We start from the raw sequence: 23922 nt of genomic DNA, 5'->3' as shown, positions 1-23922 counted from the left end.
TCATAGTACCCGATGCAGAACCCATACCAAGAGCGGACGTGGTATTCGCTAAGGTGGCTCACAAAAGGTTTTGTTCTAAATTTGACTTAGCTAAAGGGTATTGGCAAATAGCAATGGACAATTCTTCTAAAGAGAAGACTGCCTTTTGGTGCTCGGCGGGTTTATTCCAGTTTAATTTCATGCCTTTTGGTTTGAAGACAGCGTCTGCAATATTCACGAAGCAGATGAGGAAGGTTTTGAATGGGCTGCAAAATGTAGAACTCTATATTGATGACATCCTTGTGGCAACAGATACGTGGGAAGAGCATGAAGTTGCGCTGGAAAAACTATTTGATAGAATTCAGCAAGGCAGGTTGACCATAAAACCGGCAAAGTGTGGGGTGGGCTTTGAAGCCATTTCTTTTCTTGGACACAAGCTGGGGATGGGCCGTATCGCGACGAAAGACGACATCTTGGACAAAACACAGCAGGCCCAGACACCGATGATCAAGAAAGAGGTGCAGTTGTTCCTGGGTTTCACGGGGTACAACAGGGACTTTATTCCCGATTACGCCCACATAGCCGACCCGCTTGTCGAACTCACTAAGAAGGGGGCAAGCAATAAGCTGTATTGTACGGCTGAACATGAAAATGCATTCGTGATGTTAAAAGGGCATATGGCAAGACCGCCCGTTCTGCAAGCTCCGAATATGAATAAAGAGTTTGTGTTTCGCACTGATGCATCAGACCGAGCTTTAGGAGCCGTACTCTTGCAAGAAGAGAATCGCGTGCTACTTCCGTTGTTTTTTGCAAGCAAGAAGTTATCGGCTAGTGAACGCAGCTACTCCATCGTTGAAAAGGCATGTATGGCGGTGGTGTGGTAGGTAATGAAATTCCACATTTATCTGTATGGGAGACGTTTCAGGATTCAGACAGATCATCAGCCGCTTGAATACTTAACCAAGACCAAAAGGAACAATAGTAAAGTTATGAGATGGAGTTTGGCCTTGCAATAATATTCATTTCAGGTGGAATATATTAAAGGCAGAGATAACGTTGAGCGGACTTCATGAGTAGAGCCAACTGAACAGCTCTAGGTATCTCTGGGATGTATCTTGTTATTGTTGTTGTGTTAATGTATCTCTGGGATTTATCTTGTTGTTGCTGCTGTTGTTGGTGCTATGTGATTATACAAGGGATTGTGTTGTGGACACGAACATATTTATTAAGGACTCTGTGCGGACAGCGGCAGTTGTGTGTTAGTGTTCTGGAAACGCAATTTGGAGTGCTGTGTTAGTGGTGTGCGCTTGGTGTGTGCTGGACCTCTGCGGTGTGGTGTGTGCTGGATTCAGAATCGCCACAGAAGATAGTCGGTTGGTTGGATGGCTTGGAGATGAAGGTGACGTGAGCAGTTTTTCATCGAAAAACTCTTGAGAGAGGGGGCCCTTGTCACATATATTAAGGACTCTAAATTAAATTTTAGAGGAAAAAGGTGTGAAGACGACGCGTATTAACCGAAGAATAAAGAAGAGGGAGAAGAAGCATTCGTTGAGGTGGAGAGAGATGATTGGTGGAGAAGCATTCGGTGAGGCGGAGAGAGATGATTGGTGGAGAAGCAGGCGACGAAAAGGCTTACGTGGACTAACACCGAGGCTATAAAAGGGCGTGTGAGAGCGAGGCACAGGGCGAAACAGCAGAGAAGCGGAGGCTCCGGTGGGTCAGGGGCACATCGGTTGGAAGAGAGCGACGCCGGCTACTGCTCCGGTGAGCTCGCGTTCTACGGCAACGCATCGTGGACCTTCTGCCGTGCCTGAGCCCGTTCCGGGGAGTCAACAGAGCCCGCTCCCACCTGCTACGGCCAGGGTGTCTCCAGCGCTGTTGCCACCCATCCGGGTGATGCCCCCAACGCCAACAACACCGGCGTCCCCTCCACGGGCGCTTGGACCGGGAGCTTGTACGACATAGCCAGCGACGCAGCCAGCGACGCCAGCCCAAGCACGTCGAACGCCGCCTCGACGCCGCCTACTGGGTCCATACAACGCCGCATACACACCGAACCAAACGTGAGCACGAACGCCGAACTCTAGTAGTAGACGCTGATAGCAGTGTGCGCGGGTCGTGTGTATTTATAGTATTTGTGTTAGTTTTGTTAGTTTTGTGTTCTAGTGTGTGTGTCTCGTAGGCTGTATTAAATGTGCGTTTGTGTGGGTACATCCGTCGCCTAGTCCGTTCTTTCGGTCCGAGTGCTCTCCAGAGAGATCCGTGACACATATACGCCGGACGAATGAGAGGCAAGCGGACCATTGAGAGGGTCGCGCCGGAAGGGAGCCTGCACATGCACGCGGCGATTTCGAGCTTTCGTCTGGTTCAGCTAGGCGGCGCCGACACGCGGTTCTGACACGCAGGCAAGCAAACACTCCTTGGCTTTGTATACCTATGGACAGGGGTTAATGCCAAAGAGGAAAACAGGAAAATGTTAGAATATATTGCAAGCGACATTGATGAGCTAGGAGGACAGGGCGAGATAATTATATTAGGCGACATGAATGCACACATAGAAGACCTGGATGGGTACACGGATTCGACAGGAAGCATGCTGCAGGACATGTGTGATAGGCATGATTTAGTTGCATGCAACAGCACCGAGAAGTGTGAAGGGCTCATAACATGGGAGGCGGGGAGTCTGCACTCGACGATAGATTATGCACTAATGTCACAGAGGATGTATAACAGATTAGGGGTAACGAGCATAGATGAAGATGGTTCCAGAAGTCTAGGTAGTGACCACAAGTGTATCAAGTTGAGCTTCAGAAGAAAAAGCAATGTAGGACTGAAGCAAGATAAACAATCAGGGGGAAATTTTTACTCAGAAAAGCAATTGGAAGTAGCAGCCAAACAAATCGAGAAAGTAATTTTTGAGGATAGTGAAACAGAATGGACTTATACCAAATTAACTCGATTACTGGAGCTAGAGCTAGCTAAGGTGCGAGTAAAGCTAAAAGGGAAAAGATGCAAACCCAAGAGTTGGTGGGATGAGGAGGTCAAGAGGGCAATAGAAAAGCGCAAGGAAGCATCCAGGGAACACAGATATTCCAAGAAGAGGGGGGAACCAAAACCCGAAGTAGACAGAAAATGTGATACCTTCATAAAGTGTAGAAGGGACGCATCCTATTTGATTAATGAGAAAATTAGAAGAAAGGGTGCCCAATGGATGTCAAAACTAAATAAAAAGGATAGAAAAGCAGCCGAAAAATTCTGGAAACATCTAAATGCAATGAGTAATAAAACTAGGCTAGAACAAAGGTTTATTGTTACAGATGAGGGTATTCGACTAGAAGGGGATGAAGCAATAAACCACATAGGAACAAGGATGACGGAAAATTTTTCAGCAAAGCACGTGGTACATAATTTATCGAAGGAGGATAGACCGGTTACAGCAATAGCTTCACTTGAGCAAGGAGAGTGGGAAAGGGCAGAGAAGAAGGTTCCTAGTGGCACATCAACAGGACCAGATGGTATCCCGATTATGTTGATAAAGAAGTTAGGACCAAAATCCAAGCAAACATTAATACAGGTAGTGAACAATATGATAGTGGATGAGAAAGTACCCGATGATTGGCGATTAAGTAGAATGAATATGATATATAAGGGAAAGGGGGACAAAGCAGACGTAAGTAACTATCGCCCCATAACAGTGACATCTGTGGTTTACAGGGTGGTGATGCAAATTATAAAGGATAGACTGCAGGCTTGGGTGGAGAACGAGGGGGTGTTAGGGGAACTACAGAATGGGTTCCGGAAACAAAGGAGGTTGGAGGACAATCTATTTTCATTGACACAGTGTATAGAAATTGCGGAAAAGGAACATAGGCCCTTATTGCTAGCATTTCTGGATATTAGTGGAGCCTATGACAACGTTAATCAGGAGCATTTGTGGGACATATTGGGCACATTGGATATGGAAAATGGAGTAATTAATCTTTTAAAAGATATATATAGAGGTAACAGAGTGCTCACAAAATGGGAAAAAATGTATCAGGGCCTGTAGAGATACAGCGGGGGCTTAGACAAGGATGTCCTCTGTCCCCTTTGTTGTTCATGTTGTACCTGCAAGGTTTGGAGGCCTAGCTAGAGGGGAGCGGACTAGGCTTCAACCTATCTTTTTTCAAGCAAGGGGAATTGATTAAACAGACATTACCGGGACTAATATATGCGGACGATATAGTGATAATGGCTGACAACAAGGAAGACCTGCAGAAGTTGTTAGACATATGCAGTACAGAGGGAGATAGATTAGGCTTCAAGTATAGTAAGGAAAAATCTGCAGTCATGATATTTAATGAAGAGGGCGGCGAGCATAGAATACAGGAGTTCGTGCTAAAAGTAGTGAATGAGTACAAGTATCTTGGGGTGTGGATAAATAACTGTGTTGAGTATCTGACAGAGCATGAAAAATATGTAGTGAATAAAGCTAGTAGGAATGCAGCTGTCATAAAAAATAGGGCACTGTGGAATTACAATAGGTATGAGGTGGTAAGAGGGATCTGGAAAGGGGTGATGGTCCCTAGCCTGACCTTCGGGAATACGGTCCTGTGTATGAGGCCAGATGTTCAAGCAAGGCTGGAAATTAGGCAACGGGGAGTAGGGAGGTTAGCTTTGGGAGCACATGGCAATGCACCAAATCAGGGGGTACAGGGTGATATGGGATGCGCGTCTTTCGAAAGCAGAGAGGCTAACAGTAAGATAGCATTTGAGGAACGATTGAGAAGGATGGAGGAAAAGCGGTGGGCTAGGAAAGTTTTCAGATACCTGTATATAAAGAATGTTGACACGAAATGGAGAAAGCGAACTAGAAAATTGACAAGCAAATATCTGGACAGCAGTAAGGGGGCAAATCAGCAATTATCAGTTAAGAAAAAGGTTAAAGGAACAGAGAGAGCTTTGTGGAAAACGGGGATGCTGACGAAATCGGCCCTGGAAACATACCGGACCTTTGAACAGGAAATTGTCAAAGAAAATATCTATGATAATTGTAGGGGAAGTTCTTTGTTGTTTGAGGCCAGGACTGGAGTTTTGCGGACTAAGACTTATAGAGTCAGGTACCAGGAGATAGACAGTTTGTGCATTGCGTGCGGAGAGGAGGAGGAAACAGCTGAACACTTTATACTTTTCTATAAAGGGCTTCACCCTACAGTGGAAGGCAGCGGGGCTGACTTATCCAAGGCATTGGGGTTTAGGGATAGTGAAGGGAAAGTGTGTTTTAAGAGGTTAGAAGTAACCAAGCGAAGGTTATCTGATTGGTGGCTAAAAGCAAGACAGGAGTAAAATTTCACAAGACATGGCTAGATGGCTTGAGCCACCGCCCGATGTAAAGGGTTCAGCCGTATCCATCCATCGATCCATCCATCCATCCATCCATCCATCCATCCATCCATCCATCCATCCATCCATCCATCCATCCATCCATCCATCCATCCATCCATCCATCCATCCATCCATCCATCCATCCATCCATCCATCCATCCATCCATCCATCCATCCATCCATCCATCCATCCATCCATTCATGTGCGGCGCGCTCCGTTTAGTTCTGTCCGCGCCTGCACAATGTAAAAACATGCAGCTGGTGGCGGAGCTCGAAAAAACTGCATTTCAGCTCTATCTAGCAACAGCTATTTGTAATGTAGACAATTGTGGCGGTGCCCCCTTTTATCTACAAGTATGTCAGTTAGCTGGGCTCGACGCGTCGCGCTCCTTCTTGCCTAAACGCTGCGACGTGATAAAAGTCGCATGGGAGAGTTTTTTCTTTCATATTTTTGTTTTCGCTGCATGGTCGTGATACGGGAAGGCAGCCAGCGCAGGACCGCCTGCAAAATAAATAAAACTTTCGATAGCGCATAGGAGTATCACGCCTGGGCCAGCGCCGGCCACCCGTGATAACTTAATCGCGGAAAAGTAAACAATAATAAATAAAAGGAAGCCACAGTTACGCTACTGCTGCGGCACCGCGCGGCTTTTCACCGAACAGTAGCGTCACACACCGAAAGGAGCCAAATGAGATGCCTGCAGATAAGATGGGTTCCCCTTGAGCTGTCTCGACCCTAGTCGCTGTCCCTAAATAGCGTTTCGGTGCATTTTCACTGGAACGCGACTGTAGTTTGGCGCGGATCGGGACGCGCTGGCAGGGGTATTTTGATATTGCTCTCGATTATGCATGCTCTAAGGAATAAAGGACCTTTAATCCACCTGCGCAGAAAGTTACAAATTCAAGGCGCAGCGAAAGAGACGCGTTCACATTTTCCTGTCTTTTTTACATAGAACTCCAGTGCGTCGCAGATGAAGGCACTCAACATAGCGTCTGTGCCACCGCAAAGACATAAACTGAAACAGCTATTCACGTTCACGTTCACAAGTGCTAAGTCGTCTATATAGCTTCCCGCAGGCCTGTTGTCGTTTTGCTCCTCAAACTTTTACTTCCCGTTCACACCGGCGCAGCCAGCGCCGCAGCATTTCGTTGGGTCACGTACTTCATTCGGGGAGCCATCCAGACAAGGTTTTAATAGTTCGGGCTCAGACATGGAATGGCCCACATGCGCGTAACCTGAACAACGCTGGAGTTCGCCTCTATTGCATCAAGCAATGTTCCTGGCTTTACCGGGCTCCACGCAGAAGGGTTGTTAAAGTTCGAGCAAGAAAAAAAGAAACCAGGAGCGCAGTGGAAAATGCATGGGCTTGGGGAGGAGGAGAGGGGATATATTTCTTGGAATAACTCGACAGGAAGCAAAACAAAACAAAAAGAAGGGATGGTGGTGAGTGACGGCTTGAGGGTTTGAGAAACTTGAGGATGACTGTAAAATGGGCATCGAAGACAAAACACAGAGAAACAAAAGGGATTAAAGCATAGAACGCGGGTTTTTTGAAGTATTGGGACGATTCTAAGAAGCAGCAGGGCCTCGCACATAAGGGAGAAAACGCATCTCTGCTCTGGAGAGACTGCGCCAGGCGCTGTGCGCCAAACGGGGACGGTGATAGAAGGAGTGAAGCAAAGAAATGGGGGCTGTCTTGTGCGGCTCGTTTGCGAAGGGAAATGGGGGAGGATCGTGCGTGAGATCTCCTCCTCTCTTGAAATGGTATAACGGCTGCCACGGATGCAGCTGGCCACGCCGCAGTCGGGGTACCGGAGACGGAAAGAGGCCTAATGGGTTTTTGATTTCGCTTTCCTCGGGACGTCGAGGTCATTAGTAAGATTTCAGACTTCACTTCAGCACTGCCTGTTCCGCTCCCCATTTTCCCTCCCTACCGCATACGAGTAGACGAATGGCGGCCATTCTAAAGGTGTCGCTTCGAGCCTGCATGCGCAGTTATAGTTCTTACAAACGGGCAGTGTCTACTGCTACTGCACGCGTCAGAATATACTTCTAGCACTTCACTGTCCAAGGGCGCTGCCTTTGTTACAAGTGTTAAGGAACCAGTAAAAACTAGATGAATTGAAGTTAAAAGCGCAGAAGGTAAAAACTAGATGAATTCAATGGAAAAGAAGCAGATTGTAGAATTATATAGAAATTGGAAGAGGCAGATAAGGGCAGTTGTTATTGTATGATAATAGAAAATGGAATAGGCAGATGAGGAACTTATCGTTTTATGATAACTCAAGGTATAGCCCCTTACTTTTTAAAGCTAGACCAGGGTATATTAGAACGCGAAGGTGCAAAAGAAATTTAAGAGAAAAGATAACACATGTGAAATGTGTGGTAAACCTGTACAAGCAATTGAATACCGTAAATTAGAACGTGGCGGTATTCATCCGGCTGTACACGCAGGCCTGAATTCCCAGGATTTAGAGATTGCAATGGTGGTGTGAATATGTGGTGTGAATATGCGGTAAAAGTTAGCAAAAAGTGATTGGAAGACGTGCGGCTCCAGAGTGGAGCCGTCACATAAGGTTAAGAGTGCAGGATTAAAAATCGCATTAAAATAAAACTCGAATCCTTCCGTCCATCCGTCCGTCCGTCCATTCAATGTGCTCCTCTTCCTCTTGGTGCTTGTCTCCGTGTTTTTTACTCACTACACAAAGCAAATAGGATATTATACCTAAACCTGGCACACCGACCTCATACTTAAATGGGATATGTCTGCTAAGCATTCTCCTCAGCTAAAAGCCATCACTCTCACGATTCGTTTTGGTTGGGACCCCGTAACCTTCAGAAAGAGTGCACCAATGCGCCGTCGAATAAGGGGTGTCAGATGCTGTTAATTGCCTCGCATTTGGAGAGATAAGTGGTAATGACGTGCTGAAATAGCTCTGCGACTTTATTTCTAAATTCCGGCCACAGTGGGCTTCCTGAGGTGAAATCTTCGATTGTAGTTGACTGCGCTCTGTGCTGCGCAGGCTTTCAGCAGCCATTGACTTTACCCTTCCTTTCCTTCTCAGTTCGGTTTTTCTTCAGCAACGGAATGAAAGATTTGATTGAAAGTTCTGCCTAGCCGCCAGCAGGTTCACGTGAGCGTGGTCCGTGTTAAGAAGCTATGAATATCTGTCTTGTTTTTTTTTTCTAACTGCTCCAGCTGCTTAAGGATATCAATCATGAGTTGCGTAACTGCGATCAGTGCTGAAAAGAATGAAAGGGATGAAGAATTCTCATTACGCGATGACAATGCGTTAGCTTTAGGTCTTCTCCTTGCTTGAAGAGCCAATGTCGCCTGCTTAGAGCGTTAATCAGAGAAAGCTGACTGGCATTGGCTTACTGGCCCTTCACCTTTAACAATAGCCACCTGCCTGGATATTGCTGTGGCAATCCCGATAAGTACGCGTACTCCTCCGCACGCGTCAGAACGACCTCCGTTCACGGTTGCCAACCTGTAGGCTCTTCCCGTGGCAGGCGCCATCTGGCATCACTTTCCTCTGCGCTACAAGTGTATTGGACAGATATCCCTCTCCCCACTTCAGCTCTTGCCAACATTATACGCCACCGGACGCTGTAGAAGTGTCAAAGCACATCTAGCCACAATCCTCGAGTTTCAGCAGTGTGCGTCACGGTGTGTGAATCCTCCGAGTAGCAAGAGTAAATGGCTCACTTACTCAGCGGACACCTCGATCGTTCTGCGAGCAGGCAATGGCATCCACCTACAAATTGAGGCGGTTTTACTCCGCCCCTTTTGTGAAAACCAATGGAAAGTTGAGAAAATGAAAATTGGTGTTGAGGAAAGGAAATGACGCAGTACCCGTCTCACATATATCGGTGGGAACCTTAATCGCACCGTAAGAGAAGGATTAAAGGAGGGAGTGAAAGAAGATGGAAAGCAAGCGATGCCGTACTAGAGGTCTCTTGTATAACTTCAACCACCTGGGGATGTTTAACGTGCGCTGACATCGCACAGCGCACGGGCGCCTTTCCGTTTTGCCTGCATCAAAATGCGGCCATCGCCGTTGATTTAAGGAAAGGAAAGTTCATAGCTGCGCCCCTTGGCCAGGGGACACCTCATTCGCACTTTCGCGTACATGGCAGCTGCTTCCACCTAGACAACAAAGAAAAACATGATTTCGCACAATATAAACTGCTTAGCAGTACTAAACCACTATGCTTTCTTTTCCAGGTGGGCCTTCGAATGCTAACCCAGTATACCTAACAAGCGTACAACATTAAAACTTCTTAACTGTGATATCCCAAAAAATTGTTGGGTTGAGGTGCTTGACCATTGTGTTTCTTCGAATTTGTCCCGCAAACAAATTTCCAGAAAAAGAATAAAAGCACCCAGAGCATTTTTACTGATCTCGCTCGTGGGAAATAAAAAAATGCCAAATTGTTGCCTGCCCGCCGCAGTGGCTTGGCTACTGATCCGGAATACCCGGGTTTGCACCCGACTGCCGCGGCAGCGTTTCGATGGAACCGAAACGCAAAGACGCCCGTGTGCTGTGCGGTGTCAGTCAACACCCTCTAGAACAGGCAAGGCCTCTCTGCTCCTCCGTGACGTCATAACACCATGACGGGCGCCGGAGTTCGGGTTCTTCATGAAGGGATGGTGCTGCGCGCTCGTTCGTTCTTCTGTATCTGCAGCTCTACATGAAATCGTCCTTTGAAGATTTTGGCCTCGTTATTTAATGCTGGCATATATTTATGATGTCATTTCCGATACACAGTCCGCGGTGAATAGGTTTAAAGACTGAAAGTTAGCGGTTTCCGGATTATGAATACATGTTGGCTATTCAGTATCTTTTACTATCGCCTAATATTCCCTGAAAGTCCGCACATTTTTTTTTTCTGCGGGGAATTGATATTCCGCTGTGCGTTCACATATATCTTTATTATTGTTAATAGCTCGTTGCATGACGCGGATGGAAAATATTTTCGGGCAAAAATTGAACCGTGTGGTATATCACCTAGCGCGGACTGTTTTCCAGGAATGTGTCTTCTATTTGTAACCTTTTTCTTCCAAACAAACGCTCACCCTCCCTTCACAAACACACGCAAAAAAACATTGGCATAAGGTATGACTCTCAGAACAGCTTACAGCTCCACGCATAGCATCTGAACTGAGCGACTGAGCAGATGCCTTTCGATTTGATAAAATTGAAGCAAGCTGTGTTACATAAAAATGATATGTTTATTGAGAAGTACTTGCAGCTGGGCTTGTTCGTGCGTATTCGTGAAAGACATCAGAACGCAAAATGGCAACACGGACGGATGCTCTTAATCGCGGTTGACAAAAATTTTCAACTGCGATTACGAGCATGTATAAGAGCAGAAGCTATATAAACGCTCTTCCTTGAATAAATCCTGTGAAAGTGCAGCGCTCGTTCTGTTCCCTTGCTCGTCCGTGTTGCCATTTTGCGCTCTCATGTCTTTCACGGATATGTTTATTACAGAGTACAAGCCTTCAGAAAACTTACAGAGGTGTGCAGCACAAGAAGTCAGAAAAGCCAAGATTTAAAATTGTTAATCTTCCGTTTTTTTGCAACTTCTGCTTGCACAAGACTGTCGTTCCTATTTTTACAATAGTTTTTCAACAGAATGTTTTTGTTGAAGCGCTAAGAATGTGATGCTTGGCCAAGTGAGGACTATGACCGCTTTCACATTCGTCGAAACTGTCACCGTCTTCTATCAGGTTGGTAGCCAGTGTGAAAAGGGCTTGCCTTTGGTTCGCTAGAGAATGGAAATGCACAGCATATTTTTCACTTCGCAGCTTGTACAGGACGATTTCAGCAGTCATTACAGCATTAACAACTGGAGGTTAAGGGAACTTGATCCCTGCGTGATTCATTTTTGCTATAATTTCAGCATTCTCAATTATGATGTCTTTATCTTAAACCAAATTTGCTCGGCAAGCAGTGCATGCAAGTTTTTTTAGTGCTGCATGGGCGCAGTATCCGGCCACGTACGTTATAGCTGGCAGATTTTGTGCCTTCATTTCGAAGTCCTTGTCATTTACTCCAATGTTGAACCTCTGTAGAATCGCCTCATCAATGCTGACGGCAGGTGCCCCTTAATTCTTGTCTGGAAGTGCCAGGGCTCTTTGTAGGCGAAGCTTGCGTTCGGATTCAAACACTTGTCTGATGGACATGTTGTACTGCGACCCGGAAAGCTGCCTATACTTGCCAAATCTATCCTCCAAGCAGTCTGTCTGGAACTTCCCCAGAAGTATTCAGTCAAATCCAAGGTCTTCAAGGCAATAGTTAATTATCTTGACCAAGGCTTCCGTAGTGAGACGCAAGGCACTGTGGGTCTCCGGAGTGAGAATTTCATTGTCAAACTTCAAACTCCCCCAGAGGTCAAGCTACTGCACGATGGTTTGAGGGAATTCGACCGGAGCCCTCCACTAAGGCAACTTTTTCTTCCTTCTTTTTTCAATCCATCATTTTATCCCTTCCCTTACCATGCGGCTAAGGTGTCCGCCGAGATCTGAGACAGATACCGTGCCATTTCCTTTCCCCAACAACCAATTTTTATTTTCAATTTCAGAGGTTAAGGCGCTCTTCTACTGAGCTGGAATACCCGGGTTCCAACCCGACCACAGCAGCCGCGTTTCGATAATGGCGAAATGTAAAAAGCGCCCGTATGCTGTGCGATATCAGTGCACGTTAACGATCCCCAGTTGGTGGAAATTACACCGGAGACCTCGACAACGGTACCTCTTTCTTCTTTCCCTGCCTCCTATATTCCTTCCCTTAAGGCGCGGTTCGGGTGTCCACGAAGATAAGTGAAAGACTAACAGCATAATTTCATTCCCCCGAAGCCAAAGACCCCCAGGGGGTCAAAATTATTCCGGAGCCCTCCACTACAGGGACCTCTTTCTTCCTTTGTTCTTTCACTCCCTCCTTTATCCTTTCCCTTACGGCGAGATTCACGTGTCCAACGAAATATGCGACAGATACTACGCCACATCCTTTCCCCAAAACCCTTTTAATATTATTATTATTTCATTTGTCTGCTCAACAAATTTATCTGCATTTACAAACGGCTAGCAGTGCTAACGTTGGTACTTAGTCGCCGCCACAAAACAAAACTGGAGCCAGTCTGCGGGTCTTATGTGGAATTCGATATATTGCCTTTGTCACTTCGTCCCCAAGCTAATGTTGACAAGGATTTAGTTTTTACAATCAGGCTCAATAAATGGCATTCAAAGTGAACGTGACAGAAGTGGTCTTCGATCCACTGAATGTAAGGTTTAGATACTGCACGGCACATATCACGTGAACTATGGAGAGATTTCCTAAGAACGGGTGGCTGCAACTGGCGTCATAGATCGCTAATTGGAGTCCAGAAGCAGAGACCTTGGTCTTGCACTAGACGTAAAGTCCCTGATGATGGTCATGTTTGCCTCGCGTACAAAGGAACAGTGTAAACATCAAGTATCGTGTGCGATGAGCCGTAGCAGAACAATGTCTTGCTTGATTTCAGGTAGGCTGCCTATAGCCATAAGATATGAAGTGATACCTCCTGCTAAATGCATGCAAGTGCGAAATACGTAATAAGTAGAGCGCAACGACGCAATCACCTCTGAAGGAAGCTGTCAGAGAGCGTTGTATTCAGATCTATGTATACAATGAAAGAATGCAACCTGCAAAAAAATTGAAGTTGCTTTGACCAGGGAGTCAGTAAGCAGCCCTGAGTAGCACGTGAATACCTTAGGAACAAAAATTGAATGGAAATGACGGGGACACGTTTTCCCCCGTTTTCATCCGAGCATGAACACGAGCTATTGGATGTTTTTTCCTCGGCTTTAATTGTGCGGAAAATTGTCAGGGTATCTTGCTTCTTTTCAGTGTACGCCGCCTCATTTTAGTATCCTGATAGCAAAACCTAAATTTCTCTTCCTCTCTTTCATTCCGACCAAGGAACCGCTTCCTTTTGGGACTCTTTGCCTGCAGCTTTTTTATAGCCGGGGTCGGCGAAAACAAACGCAAAAGGGACGAAAACAAATCGCAGGGTGCGAATGGATGTCGTAGCTGCCTCCGTCCAAGTCAGAATCTTTTGTGTGTGCGTGTACAGGCAGGAGCAACGGAGGAGACGGTGGGGGACAAAGGGTGTGCAAAAAGAAAAACGATCATGGGGAAGGCCAATGAGGATTTCGATTGTGCAGCGCGAAGCAAAACACAAGGGGAATTGAAAGCGTACAGCTTGGATGGAAAGAGAAACCGTAGCCCTGCCAATGCAGCCTTCTGGCTTCTGTGTTTTTGTATGGGAGGGTGGTAAAAGAAAGCAAAGGAGAGAGGAACGGTGTGGCATAAAAGCAGGCAACTGGGAACAAGGGCGTAGCCTTGCACATTCTCCAACGCTTTCTATTTCCTGGTTTTCTTCTCAAGATGGCTCGTGTGCCATTGGGGAACCATTCTTCGCAACGCAGCGGAATCGCCAAAGTGGTTCCCTATAATCCTCCTTTCTCTGTTCTTTTTTCGTCGGCAGTGATTGCGCAGGTTCGAGCAACCCGCTGGCGGCCAGTTCCACCCTAGCGCTGCCTTCCAGGTGCACCATCAAACCCCGACCCAAGCTAAGCCATGCTATTTTAATATAGTACAGTCCGGGCGGAAAATTTGACTTTTTTAGCCCGGTAAGTCCAGTTTGCGAAAAGGAATGAAAGGGAGGGAGCGAAGGTAAGAGAAACTATAAACAGAACAAAACGCTATATCGGCTCGAATTTGATGAGTCATGAAAGAAGATTCCCTTCTGTTCTGTTTTTCTGCTACACCTACCACAGCATTGTGGCTATAATATTCGTGTATAATGCAATAATAACTACCATCCGCTCATAATTCATCCCAATTAAAATAATTTTCTTGCTGAAACGCGAAATTATTATCCAACCTGGTCATCTGTTCATAGAGCATATGGCCTGGTTCATAGACTCATAGATTTGCTCACGGGCTTATCTTTTTTTTTATTTTGACATAAGCGAAATTTCCACCTGTACCTTAGTAGACATGTTCTTGTGAGTACCTGCCTTATTCTGCTGCCGTCTTAGTGCGTTGCGGAGATACGATCACACTATCTCAAGATACCAATCTGTTGATTATAATGAAAGTTCTGACATGAAATTTACTGTCTTCTTTATATGAAGCAATTGAACTTAGTACTCATAGGTTGGCAACTTTTCTTTGACATCGTATGTTTTTGAGCAGCATACGTATGTTCGAACCTGCCTGCGTTTCGAAAAGCAGTGTTTTGGAGGCATTTTCTGTTGCGTTGCTGCGAAAAAGATATACTGACCATTGCATCGAGCACGGTGTTATAGGCGTCAGCGATAAATGTTCTACCTCATCGTTTTGCTATGGTTACATATCCCACGCCTGAGTGTGTGGCGATAGCTGTCATGTTTTGGAGACTCCGCCTCATGCTGCGAGATATGCGTGATGTGTATGCGACAGGGTCACTTGATCGGGTGGCACGGGTGGCACTCCGGAAGTACTGCCACTCTGCAAGTGGTGCCGTCACCTCGATGGTCGCAATTACTACTACCTTTAGGGCGGGAACCTTCGCTTTGGCACAAAAAAAGGTGAGGTCTTGTATTTGTACAAGCTAGCCCGGTTGCTTGTGCCAACTAGTCGTGAGAAAAACACGTGCTTTTCCTGCACTCTGTTATTTCACCTGTGTGTGCCTGCACGCGAGAGAGAATCCATGCGATCAAGAATTGGCGGTATTGAGTTTTGCACTGTAACCTGTCGGTACAATTGTTCATTTATTCATTTTGAATTCGGTTGAATTGAAGTGGGTGTACCATTAATTTTTCAAACTGCGACTAAAATTCTTCGCGCCTCATGCCACCACTGGTAGCTTTTCAGCGGTGTCGACATTTTGTCTCAGTCGCAGTTGTTTCCAGATGAAATACATCTATTGCTCTAAAAGCACTCGCTTCTGCTTGCTGCTGGACGGATACTTATTGCTGTTTCATATCGACATTATCACCTTGGTCGAGCCTGGTGCTGTGGGACTTGAACATGACGTACTAGAGGATAATGACTGGTGGACAAACCAGGGAAACATAACCAATGCGTTTAAGAAGCAAATTTACCTTTGTAGTGAACTGCAGCTTTAGAACTTCAAAAAATCGCTAACCTATATTTTCTTCTGCGCTTTGCGTTGGTGGAACACACATTATTTCAGTCTTAGACCACACAGCACATATAATTTTCTCAGAAACTGCTTGATTCTTCTTGAATTTTCCAGTGCACTCAGTCTTGCACGATCTGCTATCTTCCCTTTTAGGAATGAAATGGAAAACCTTATTGGTTCTTAAGATATTAGCGAGTTGAGGACGAAGTCTTCATTCTTGATAACTTTGGGTCCTCTTCAGCCTTGGGTGGGCCCCTGGTCCAGGGCACCACTGAGTCGGGCCACCTCGCTTGCGTGTGCTATGAGGGCCCTTTGGACCGCTAGCTCACAGCTGCTGAGCCGGCTCTCCCATTGCTCCGCACTTACTACTTTCATACACAACAGCAGCAATATATAAGAAAAAAATTTCAGGGGGCACTTTGTTGACCTAAAGTGTGGTGAGACCTTTAGCGCGGTGTTGATGCTTGTGTGTTTTCTATTTTTGTTTTTGTTTTGTTTTTATGATTTTTAGTTTTTCCTTTTCTTTTTCTTTTCATTATTTTTAATCGTTTTCGCTTTTAATTCTGTTATATTTTGATGACGTGATCAGTTTGACTGCTGTAGTGTGACAGTTTTCTGCAAACATTCTTGCTGGCGAGTCATGAGCCTAGAAAGGTTTTCGCCTCAAGAGAGAGAGGGTTTATTGGCTTTAAAGGCAGAGAGGTTGGCCTGGAAGATATCTGGCCTGCTACTCTGCACTGGGGAACGGGAAGAGGAGGAAAAAGAGGGTCACGATGGGGGGTGATAACGATGGGAGGAGGCAGATGAGAAAATACATTAAAAATGCACACTTTCTCACATCACAAACGCGAGGCAAGGTCCGTTTCGCTTAAAAAGCGTGAGAGCACTCGCGTTGCTTGTACAGTTTTCAAACTATCTGACCAAGCGCCGAAGATCAAATCCTCCGAGAATAGGCTAGTCTACAGACCTCAAAACAGATGCAAGCATAAGTCTTTCACGTGTATATGCTGGACACACCACTAAAACATGTTCTATAGTGTCCTGCACGCCACGTGTGGTACAGTTCGGCGAGTACGCTTGTCCTATTAGGTGCAAGTATTTGCGCGTGAAGGGCACGTTTAAATGTAATCCATGGATTACGCATGCAATAGGGCGTGGAATTCAGCGAGGAACAGAAAAGGTAATTGCCGGATCTAGCCGTTTAAGGCGTATGTGTCGAGTGTCTGGTAGGGCCCAGTACCTAGCCGTGGCACTCCTCATTCACTCCGAAAGGAGAGAACTGGTGTCCGGTCTAGAGAACGGCACAGCTGTATGCAGGCCACTGCTGAAGGCGCTCCTTGCTTCAGCGTCGGCGGTCTCATTTCCATCGATTCCGCAGTGTCCAGGGATCCATGAAACTCTATACTGTGGCCTTTTTCCTGAGCAAATGACAGGAGACTAATGATATGAAGAGCCAGAGCTTGGCAGGCGGTGTGGCGTAGGAAGCATCCCAAAATTTGTGGCGCAGGTTTACAGCCAGTGAAAATGCAGCACTCCTGAGGCAGTTCTCCGCACATGTGGCGGATCGCTTCCCGAAGGCGCGCAAGCTCTGCAGCCGTTGAAGTAGACTTGTGTTCTAAAATGAATCTGCGGGTCGTCTGCGGAGCGGGTATTGCGAAAGCTGCTGTTGATGCCTTTGGTGATGCAGATTCATCTCTGTGTACGTGCACACAGTTTTGGTATTCTGAACAGATGTAGACAAGAGCAAGTTTCTTGAGTCCGCTAACCGGCATCACTGATTTCTGGATTATGCCAGGGACATGCAGGCATACTAAAGGCTGGACCATAATAACCCATGGTGGCTGCAAGGGATGATGCGGCAGGGTATAGTCTGATGGCAATTCGGATCGATGGAAGCGCAAAGCACGTGCAAAACTGCTGTCCGGTCACTCATCAAAAATCTCCGTCAGCGGGTGACAGCGGTGCCGTGTAATCGCGTGTAAATATACACGAAGTGGTTCATGTGATAAGTAGATCGATATTGGGCACTCATATAAAGAAATGATAAAGCTACAAAATTGCAATGTAATCTGCCAATAGAAAAGAAAACATATATTAGCACCTTGTTTTATGAAAGAGGTAAGTCATTTTATTAAAACCTGGCAAATTTTGTATTTTTGCAACACTCTTGACCTGCCCCCTATTCATGAGTGTGCGGTGCATTACAGCGCGTCTTTGCAGGCCTTGTTTCGATACCCGGCTAACCCGGCCACAGTGGCGGGAGCTTACGAAGCGATTTCTTATCGCCAGCTGTCTGCGATGGCGCGCCCGGTAAAGCGTATAAATTTAGCTCGCCGGTCTCAAAATGCTCCTTTTGCGAAGTTTTCGTCGTCCTTGCACGTCGCTTCTTTGTCACCGTTCGGTAAAATTGGCACGCCGCTGCACCGCTGCGGCAGTTTTCTCGGTTTTGTCGTTTCCTTCGGCGTGCGGCCAGTGCGAAGTCTTTTTCCGTCTTTGCAGGCTTCGCGCTCTTCCTTTGAAGTGCTTAGCGCTTCATTTCAAGATGAGCTTGCGGCATGTGAAGAAACGATGCTCCGTGGTACACTGCGACAGCGTGGATAGTACCATTGGTGTCACGCTACACCGATTCCCGCTGGACTTTCACGGGTGAGCTCTTGACAGTGTCGTCTGCTCTAGGTATGCGCGATAGCTTCGATATGGTTTCGCCGGGCTGTTCGCTCGTGTTTCATAGCTGTAACCCGTTCGTGCGTACTTGGCTTCATGTTTTCGGGGATATTTATGTACTACACTGCAGGGCACACACTTTCAGTGCTGAGGTGTGCGAAAGAGGCCCACATTTTTCTAATTTATAGTGAGTTTCACGCAGCTGACTATCACCAACGTGAACTTCACACCGGGCTCTCAGGAGCAACCACGTGCACGCTACTGACCGGGAGGCCCAGTTAGAACAAAGTTTGCTACCTGACAGCTCTGAGTACGGCATCGTTTAGTTTTGCAAAACCATGAAGCCAATTTGAGGATCCCCTCGCAGCTGGAAGTATCGAAACTCAGCCTCGTGTATGTGCGCGGATTTGAGGAGGCTTTAACTGGATTCGCTCAGCAGGAGTTATTGCCTGCCTTGGTATTGCTGTCCTACATATACATGACTGTCAGGGTAATTTTAAACGCACTTCACTCTCGTCACTCGTTGAGCTTAGAAAAGCAGCTAGCCGCGTGGCATGAGGATGAGCGTTACCGCACTCTGGGGCGCAGAGAGCTTGGCGCGAGCATTTATTACCATAGTTCAGATGTAATGCAAGTATAATTTACTGCAGTTAGCAGTGACAGGAATAATGACGCATTGGCGTTTCGAGTATGCGTATTCCTTTTTGCGCAGTTGTATCTAACGTGCATGTTGCATCACGTCCAGGTGCCGAGCGTGGGCGCAGTTCTGCCGCAACGTCAGCCTGGAGAAGAAGGCGCCGTCGCAGCTACGAGAACTCAGGATTTGCTCGAGGCACTTCGAACCATCTGTGTATCTGCCGTCAGGAAGGCTGCGACACGATGCTTTGCCTACTCGAGCAAGAATTGCCGGTAATTTTTGTTATCAAAATTTTAAGGCATTCGCCGCTCTTGAAATGTCAGGTTTTGTGAAAAAATGAAATTTTTCCTTTTTGTCGTAACCGTAAACAGTCTAGCGTCTTTTGCAAAACGAATTATGTATCTGTCTTGTGGCTTTAAAAATTACAGTAAATTTTTACCTGCACCCTGCTAAGCGAAAACGAAAATGGAAGTATCGCTTTCACGTGAGCACATATAATTATATACATATCGTATATATATATATATATATATATATATATATATATATATATATATATATATATATATATATATATATATATATATATATATATATATATATATATATATATATATATATAATCGTTTTACGGCTCTTGTATGCACTGTACACTGTATGTGAGGTTCGTGACAAATGTCCAACATAGCATAGAATTAGGTTTGTGCTTGTGGTAACCTAATGGCACAAGCTTAGTAGGCGAAGGGTGCTCAAGCGAATTTCTAGGCACGGGTGCGGAAAACGTACACTGACGGTGTGAATACTCTTGCCTGATATTTCCGGTAAAAAAAAAGGATAATGGAAGTGGGATATTCGGTAGTCTGGTATGGCAAAGGGGTCCAAAGGATCTTAACGTGAGTCTGTCAGTCTTCCGGTTCAGGCTGTTTGATGCCGCTAGCCACTTCAGCAATGGAAACCAGGCGACTCTACATGTTTTGCAGCAAGTGGGAGTTGAATCTTTCATATTCACCGTGAAACCTTGTCTCATGAACGGTCCCTGTCGTGTCCAGAGGGCATTCTCGTCCTTCCTTTGATAGCTCAAAAGAAGTGAGGGGGAAAAAAGGGTGAGCCTTCCTAAATGTTTGATGAATTTTAGTACTCCAGAACTTTGCTTTCTTGTATGCAGAGCTTCTTTTTTCATCTTCAGTCTTATCAGGATGCAATCTTATGCCGACTTAGGCAAGGTACGCTTGGTGAAAAGCTTCTTGAGATATTGTGTGCTCATGTGTTATGTAACAAAGCATGCACTGAACGATTATAGAAATGCACTAATAATTGTTTGTGTTGTTGCCTTTTACCTCAATATTCATGCTAGCGAAAGCCAATGTTTGTACAGGTTTTTATTTTTTGCAATAATTGCTTACGAATTCATTCTTGTTGCATCTCATTGCGTAGGCCATAGGCTGACCTGCATAAATCTGTAAACAATATGGGGCACATTACTTGATTTGCGAGCTATCGTTGTTTGTGTGATAGACGAATTTCGCACTCTTCAAAGTAAAACATAGCATATGAAAATTGCAAATGATTTACTGGTGCTCCACAGCTGCTGATGACATCAAACTAATGTGCCTAACGCTTAAGGGTGGTAAACAGAATTTTATTTCATTGGATAAGCATTTTTCTTTGTAGAGTGATGACAATGTGAACCGCATGCTGTGGAAGCTATAGTTCTTTGGAAATTATTTACTATAAAGGTACTGAATTCTCTTTTCTCTCCGCTATAATGTTGCCATTTCAGACACCTCAAGCGAATGCAGCAGCGACCTGGACTGTTCACAATCTCTGAGCGAAACTTCGGCATCAGTGCGCTGGGCTGGAGAACCAGGTGAGCAGGGTTGTATGCATAACTGACATAAATCTTTTGAAAATGGTGACGACTGAAAGCTCATTGGACTGCTTCCTATGATAGCTGCTGTCTCCGGTGAACCTGTTTCCAAGGGGTACGTCCAGAGTCGGTCGTCCCAGTCGCTGCTACTCTTCCAAGAAGGTGATTGTTATTTCGTATCTGCTCGAAAAGTCTGAGGAGGTATGGCTCAGAAATATGCTACAATTCCTTGTCTGTGCGCTGTGCAGATGCAGATGGTGCCAGCCCTACTGGTTCTACGCTGAACCAAGCTTGTTCCCACGCCAGTGGCTTCATAATGGTTCAGTGTAAGTATTAATTCCGCCTGTGGCGCTTAGTTATTATTTGTGCATTGTTGGGTTGCTGGCTTTCCTGTCAGAACTGTGCTGTCACTATATTTTGTTCTTTATATTCTGTGGGCGCAGCTGACCACACATATGCAGAACCAAGCACTGAAGCAAGCGCTTCATCTCTGGAACCTGGCACGGCAGGGGTGGCCGCAACACTGTCAGCGAGTGCTGATCTGTCACCAGGAGCTCCGTTCAGCAGTTCGCCTCTTTCTTACGAAGGTTAGCAATTTTACAACGCTTTCGCAATATTGCGCACTTTTTGGTGCTACAGGACTACATGCAGCTATGACTAAACCCGACGTAGCAACTTATTGCTCTTCCGTCGACTCTGTACGTTGCAGGATCTTTCACCAGCCCCATCAATGAAAGGCGGCCACTGCAGAAACTTCGAGCCAAGCTCAGGCAGCTGCGTAACCGCAACAAGAGGCTGCAAGGACTGCTGCTTCAGCGCCGTCGCATGAAGACCACTGCCGAATTGGTAGATAGTCTGCGTGAGCATTTAACACCAGCTGTTGCTGCTTTTGTTGAAGCTCAGTTAAAGATGCACAATGTCAGCAGGTTTGGCCGTTGATGGTGCAGCCAAAACAAAACCTTTGCTTTAGGTTTATACTTCCACAGCCCAAAAGGTTACAGATATTGCAGGAAACTCCTGAAACTTCCATCTGTTAGGTCACTGCAGCTGTAGCTTGCACGCGTACCATTGAGGGTTGGATTTTATCCTGAAGTTTTTGATTTGATCGAGAAACGGGCAGCGTCTTTTCCACGGCAAGACAGGGCTTGCACCATAATTTTTGATGAAATGCATGTTTCAAAGGAGCTGTCGTACAATCCAGTGCCGGACAGATTTGAAGGCCTTGGAGAGTACAGTGCAGCACAAGGTCCAAATCTTGCAAACAAGGCGCTTGTGTTCATGGCCAAAGGAATATGTACGCCGTGGAAGCAGCCTCTTGGCTACTTCTTTGCAGATAAGGCAGCGCCTGCAACTGTTCTGTATGACCTCCTCTTCAAATGCCACAAAATGTTGGTTGGAGCTGGATTGCAGCCTGTGGCTGTGGTTTGTGATCAGGAGAACCAAAATGTTTCTCTGTTTTCGAAACTTGTGACCCCTGAAAAGCCGTACTTAAGTGTGAATGGTGAACCGCTTTTCTTTATTTTTGATCCACCGCATTTGCTCAAGGGCTTGCGCAATATGCTCTTCAAGTATGACTTCAGGGTAGGCAGTGACACAATTAAAAGCTCGTACATACGACAGGCTTATGAGAAGGATCGAGAAATGCAAATTTGGTCCATCCCAAAGTTGAGTGCCCGGCACTTTAACTTTTGCTTCGAAGATGTCTGTGAAACTCGCAGCACAGGTATTCAGCAATCATTGCGCTGCTGCATTGTTCACATTGGTAACATTCCAACAGTTGCCATCAGAAGCTATCCACACAGCCAGATTTGTTGAGAGGATCGATAGACTCTTTTACAGTCTAAATACTTCACAGAAGCGGGGAAAGTCTCCGTATGCATCTGCAATTTGTGCAGGATCTGTGCATGAAGAGTTTTTGGAAGAATGTATTGCAGTTTTCGAAAACATCGAAGTTCTAGGCTGTGCGCGGCAGCCTCTTTGCATCCGTGGCTTCTGCCAAACTATGAGGGCTGTGCTGCTGTTATGGAACCACCTGGCCTCTCGCTATGGTTTGACATACCTCCTTACCAGGCACCTGAACCAGGATGCACTTGAAAACACCTTTGCTATTGTTAGGTCGAAATCTGGATCGAACAGCAACTCGTCTTGCCGGCAGTTTCAAGCAGCAATTAGGCATCTTTTAGTTAGCAACCTTTTCAAACTGTCGGAAAGCAGCAACTGTGCTAAAGACATGTCTAGCCTTCTAGCCACTCTCCCAGTTTGTTTATCTAAGTCTGCTCCTTCTCTCTGTACAGCTGCCACATCTTTGCCAGTTGCAGTAGAAGTTTTGCCATATGATTATCAGTCTCCAATACTAGAGAACAACATTGTCTATTTTGCTGGCTGGCTTGCCTACAAGTTTATGAATGATCACAGGTGTGTTACAGGGCCACATACGTGCGAGGTGAGGCTAGAAAATGCCGCCTTTGCCGATCAGAGCCAAGTTCTCTTGTACTTAAGTGTCAAAAATCCTGGAGAAGGTGACTTTGGGAGCCTGTCAGTTCCTACACCCTCGTTTGTAGCTTTCATCAATGCTTGCGAGCAGGTTTTTGTCGCATCTAGTTCCAATATTGTGGAAAAAGAACAAGTAGGGCATGATCTGTGCATGTTGCTTCATGCCAAGGTAGAAAAATCGCTGAGTGTGTGTGGTGATGACGTTTATGATGGTTTGTTTGCCCTGTTCGTCAGGGTGAGGCTGCATTGGCTTGCACGCAGAAAAAATCTTGAACTGCACAGTCAAACTACTAAACGGAAAGCCACGAAGCAAGCACTGAGGCTAAGCAAATGAAAAGGATGCAATTCCCGAGCTGTTGGCTGAATATTTTGTGAAGTTGCAGGCTATTATGCAGCCTGTGCAACAAATCAGCTTAGTTTGGTTTAACGGTTGCAAAGGTTTTTTTTCTGGTTCACAGCCTGGTTTTATTCTTTTATTTTTTACTTGTGTATTTTGATTTGCTAGGATGTGACGTGGTTGCTCACAGGGGCAATGGTTTAACAATGTAGCATCTTTCATCGTTCATTCCACTATGTCACTCTTTTAGGGTACTTTTATGCCATGTACAGCCTGTTCAAGTGTCACCTATGTACTTGTGCAATATTGTCAGATAAAACGCCATACCGATAAAGCGAATGCCTCTGAAAGGAGTCTTTCTAGGCAATGGATTAACCTAGTTTCCGTGGCGCTGGGATTAA

At 45.8% G+C, this 23922-nt stretch overlaps 1 protein-coding gene across 1 annotated transcript; it reads left to right on the top strand.

The window, feature by feature from the left end:
- The first annotated feature begins 20686 nt into the window (after positions 1-20686).
- On the top strand, positions 20687-21283 carry LOC144095550 (uncharacterized). The gene is made up of 3 exons (XM_077629243.1): positions 20687-20853; positions 20940-21017; positions 21135-21283. The coding sequence occupies exons 1-3, from the start codon at positions 20769-20771 to the stop codon at positions 21281-21283; spliced, it is 312 nt and encodes a 103-aa protein (XP_077485369.1). The 5' UTR covers positions 20687-20768.
- The last annotated feature ends 2639 nt before the right edge of the window (positions 21284-23922 follow it).

This window comes from Amblyomma americanum, chromosome 6 (assembly GCF_052857255.1).
Source record: "Amblyomma americanum isolate KBUSLIRL-KWMA chromosome 6, ASM5285725v1, whole genome shotgun sequence".
NCBI classification, from domain to species: domain Eukaryota; kingdom Metazoa; phylum Arthropoda; class Arachnida; order Ixodida; family Ixodidae; genus Amblyomma; species Amblyomma americanum.
This window is presented reverse-complemented; position numbering and strand designations above follow the sequence as displayed.

Bases quoted from the DNA above. Each gene is read 5' to 3' on its own strand.
- LOC144095550 (XM_077629243.1), top strand. From the start codon at position 20,769: ATGATAGCTGCTGTCTCCGGTGAACCTGTTTCCAAGGGGTACGTCCAG. The intron at 20,854-20,939 runs GTGATTGTTATT...TGCGCTGTGCAG, and splicing joins GCTGCTACTCTTCCAAGAAG to ATGCAGATGGTGCCAGCCCT. The intron at 21,018-21,134 runs GTAAGTATTAAT...CTGTGGGCGCAG, and splicing joins TGGCTTCATAATGGTTCAGT to CTGACCACACATATGCAGAA.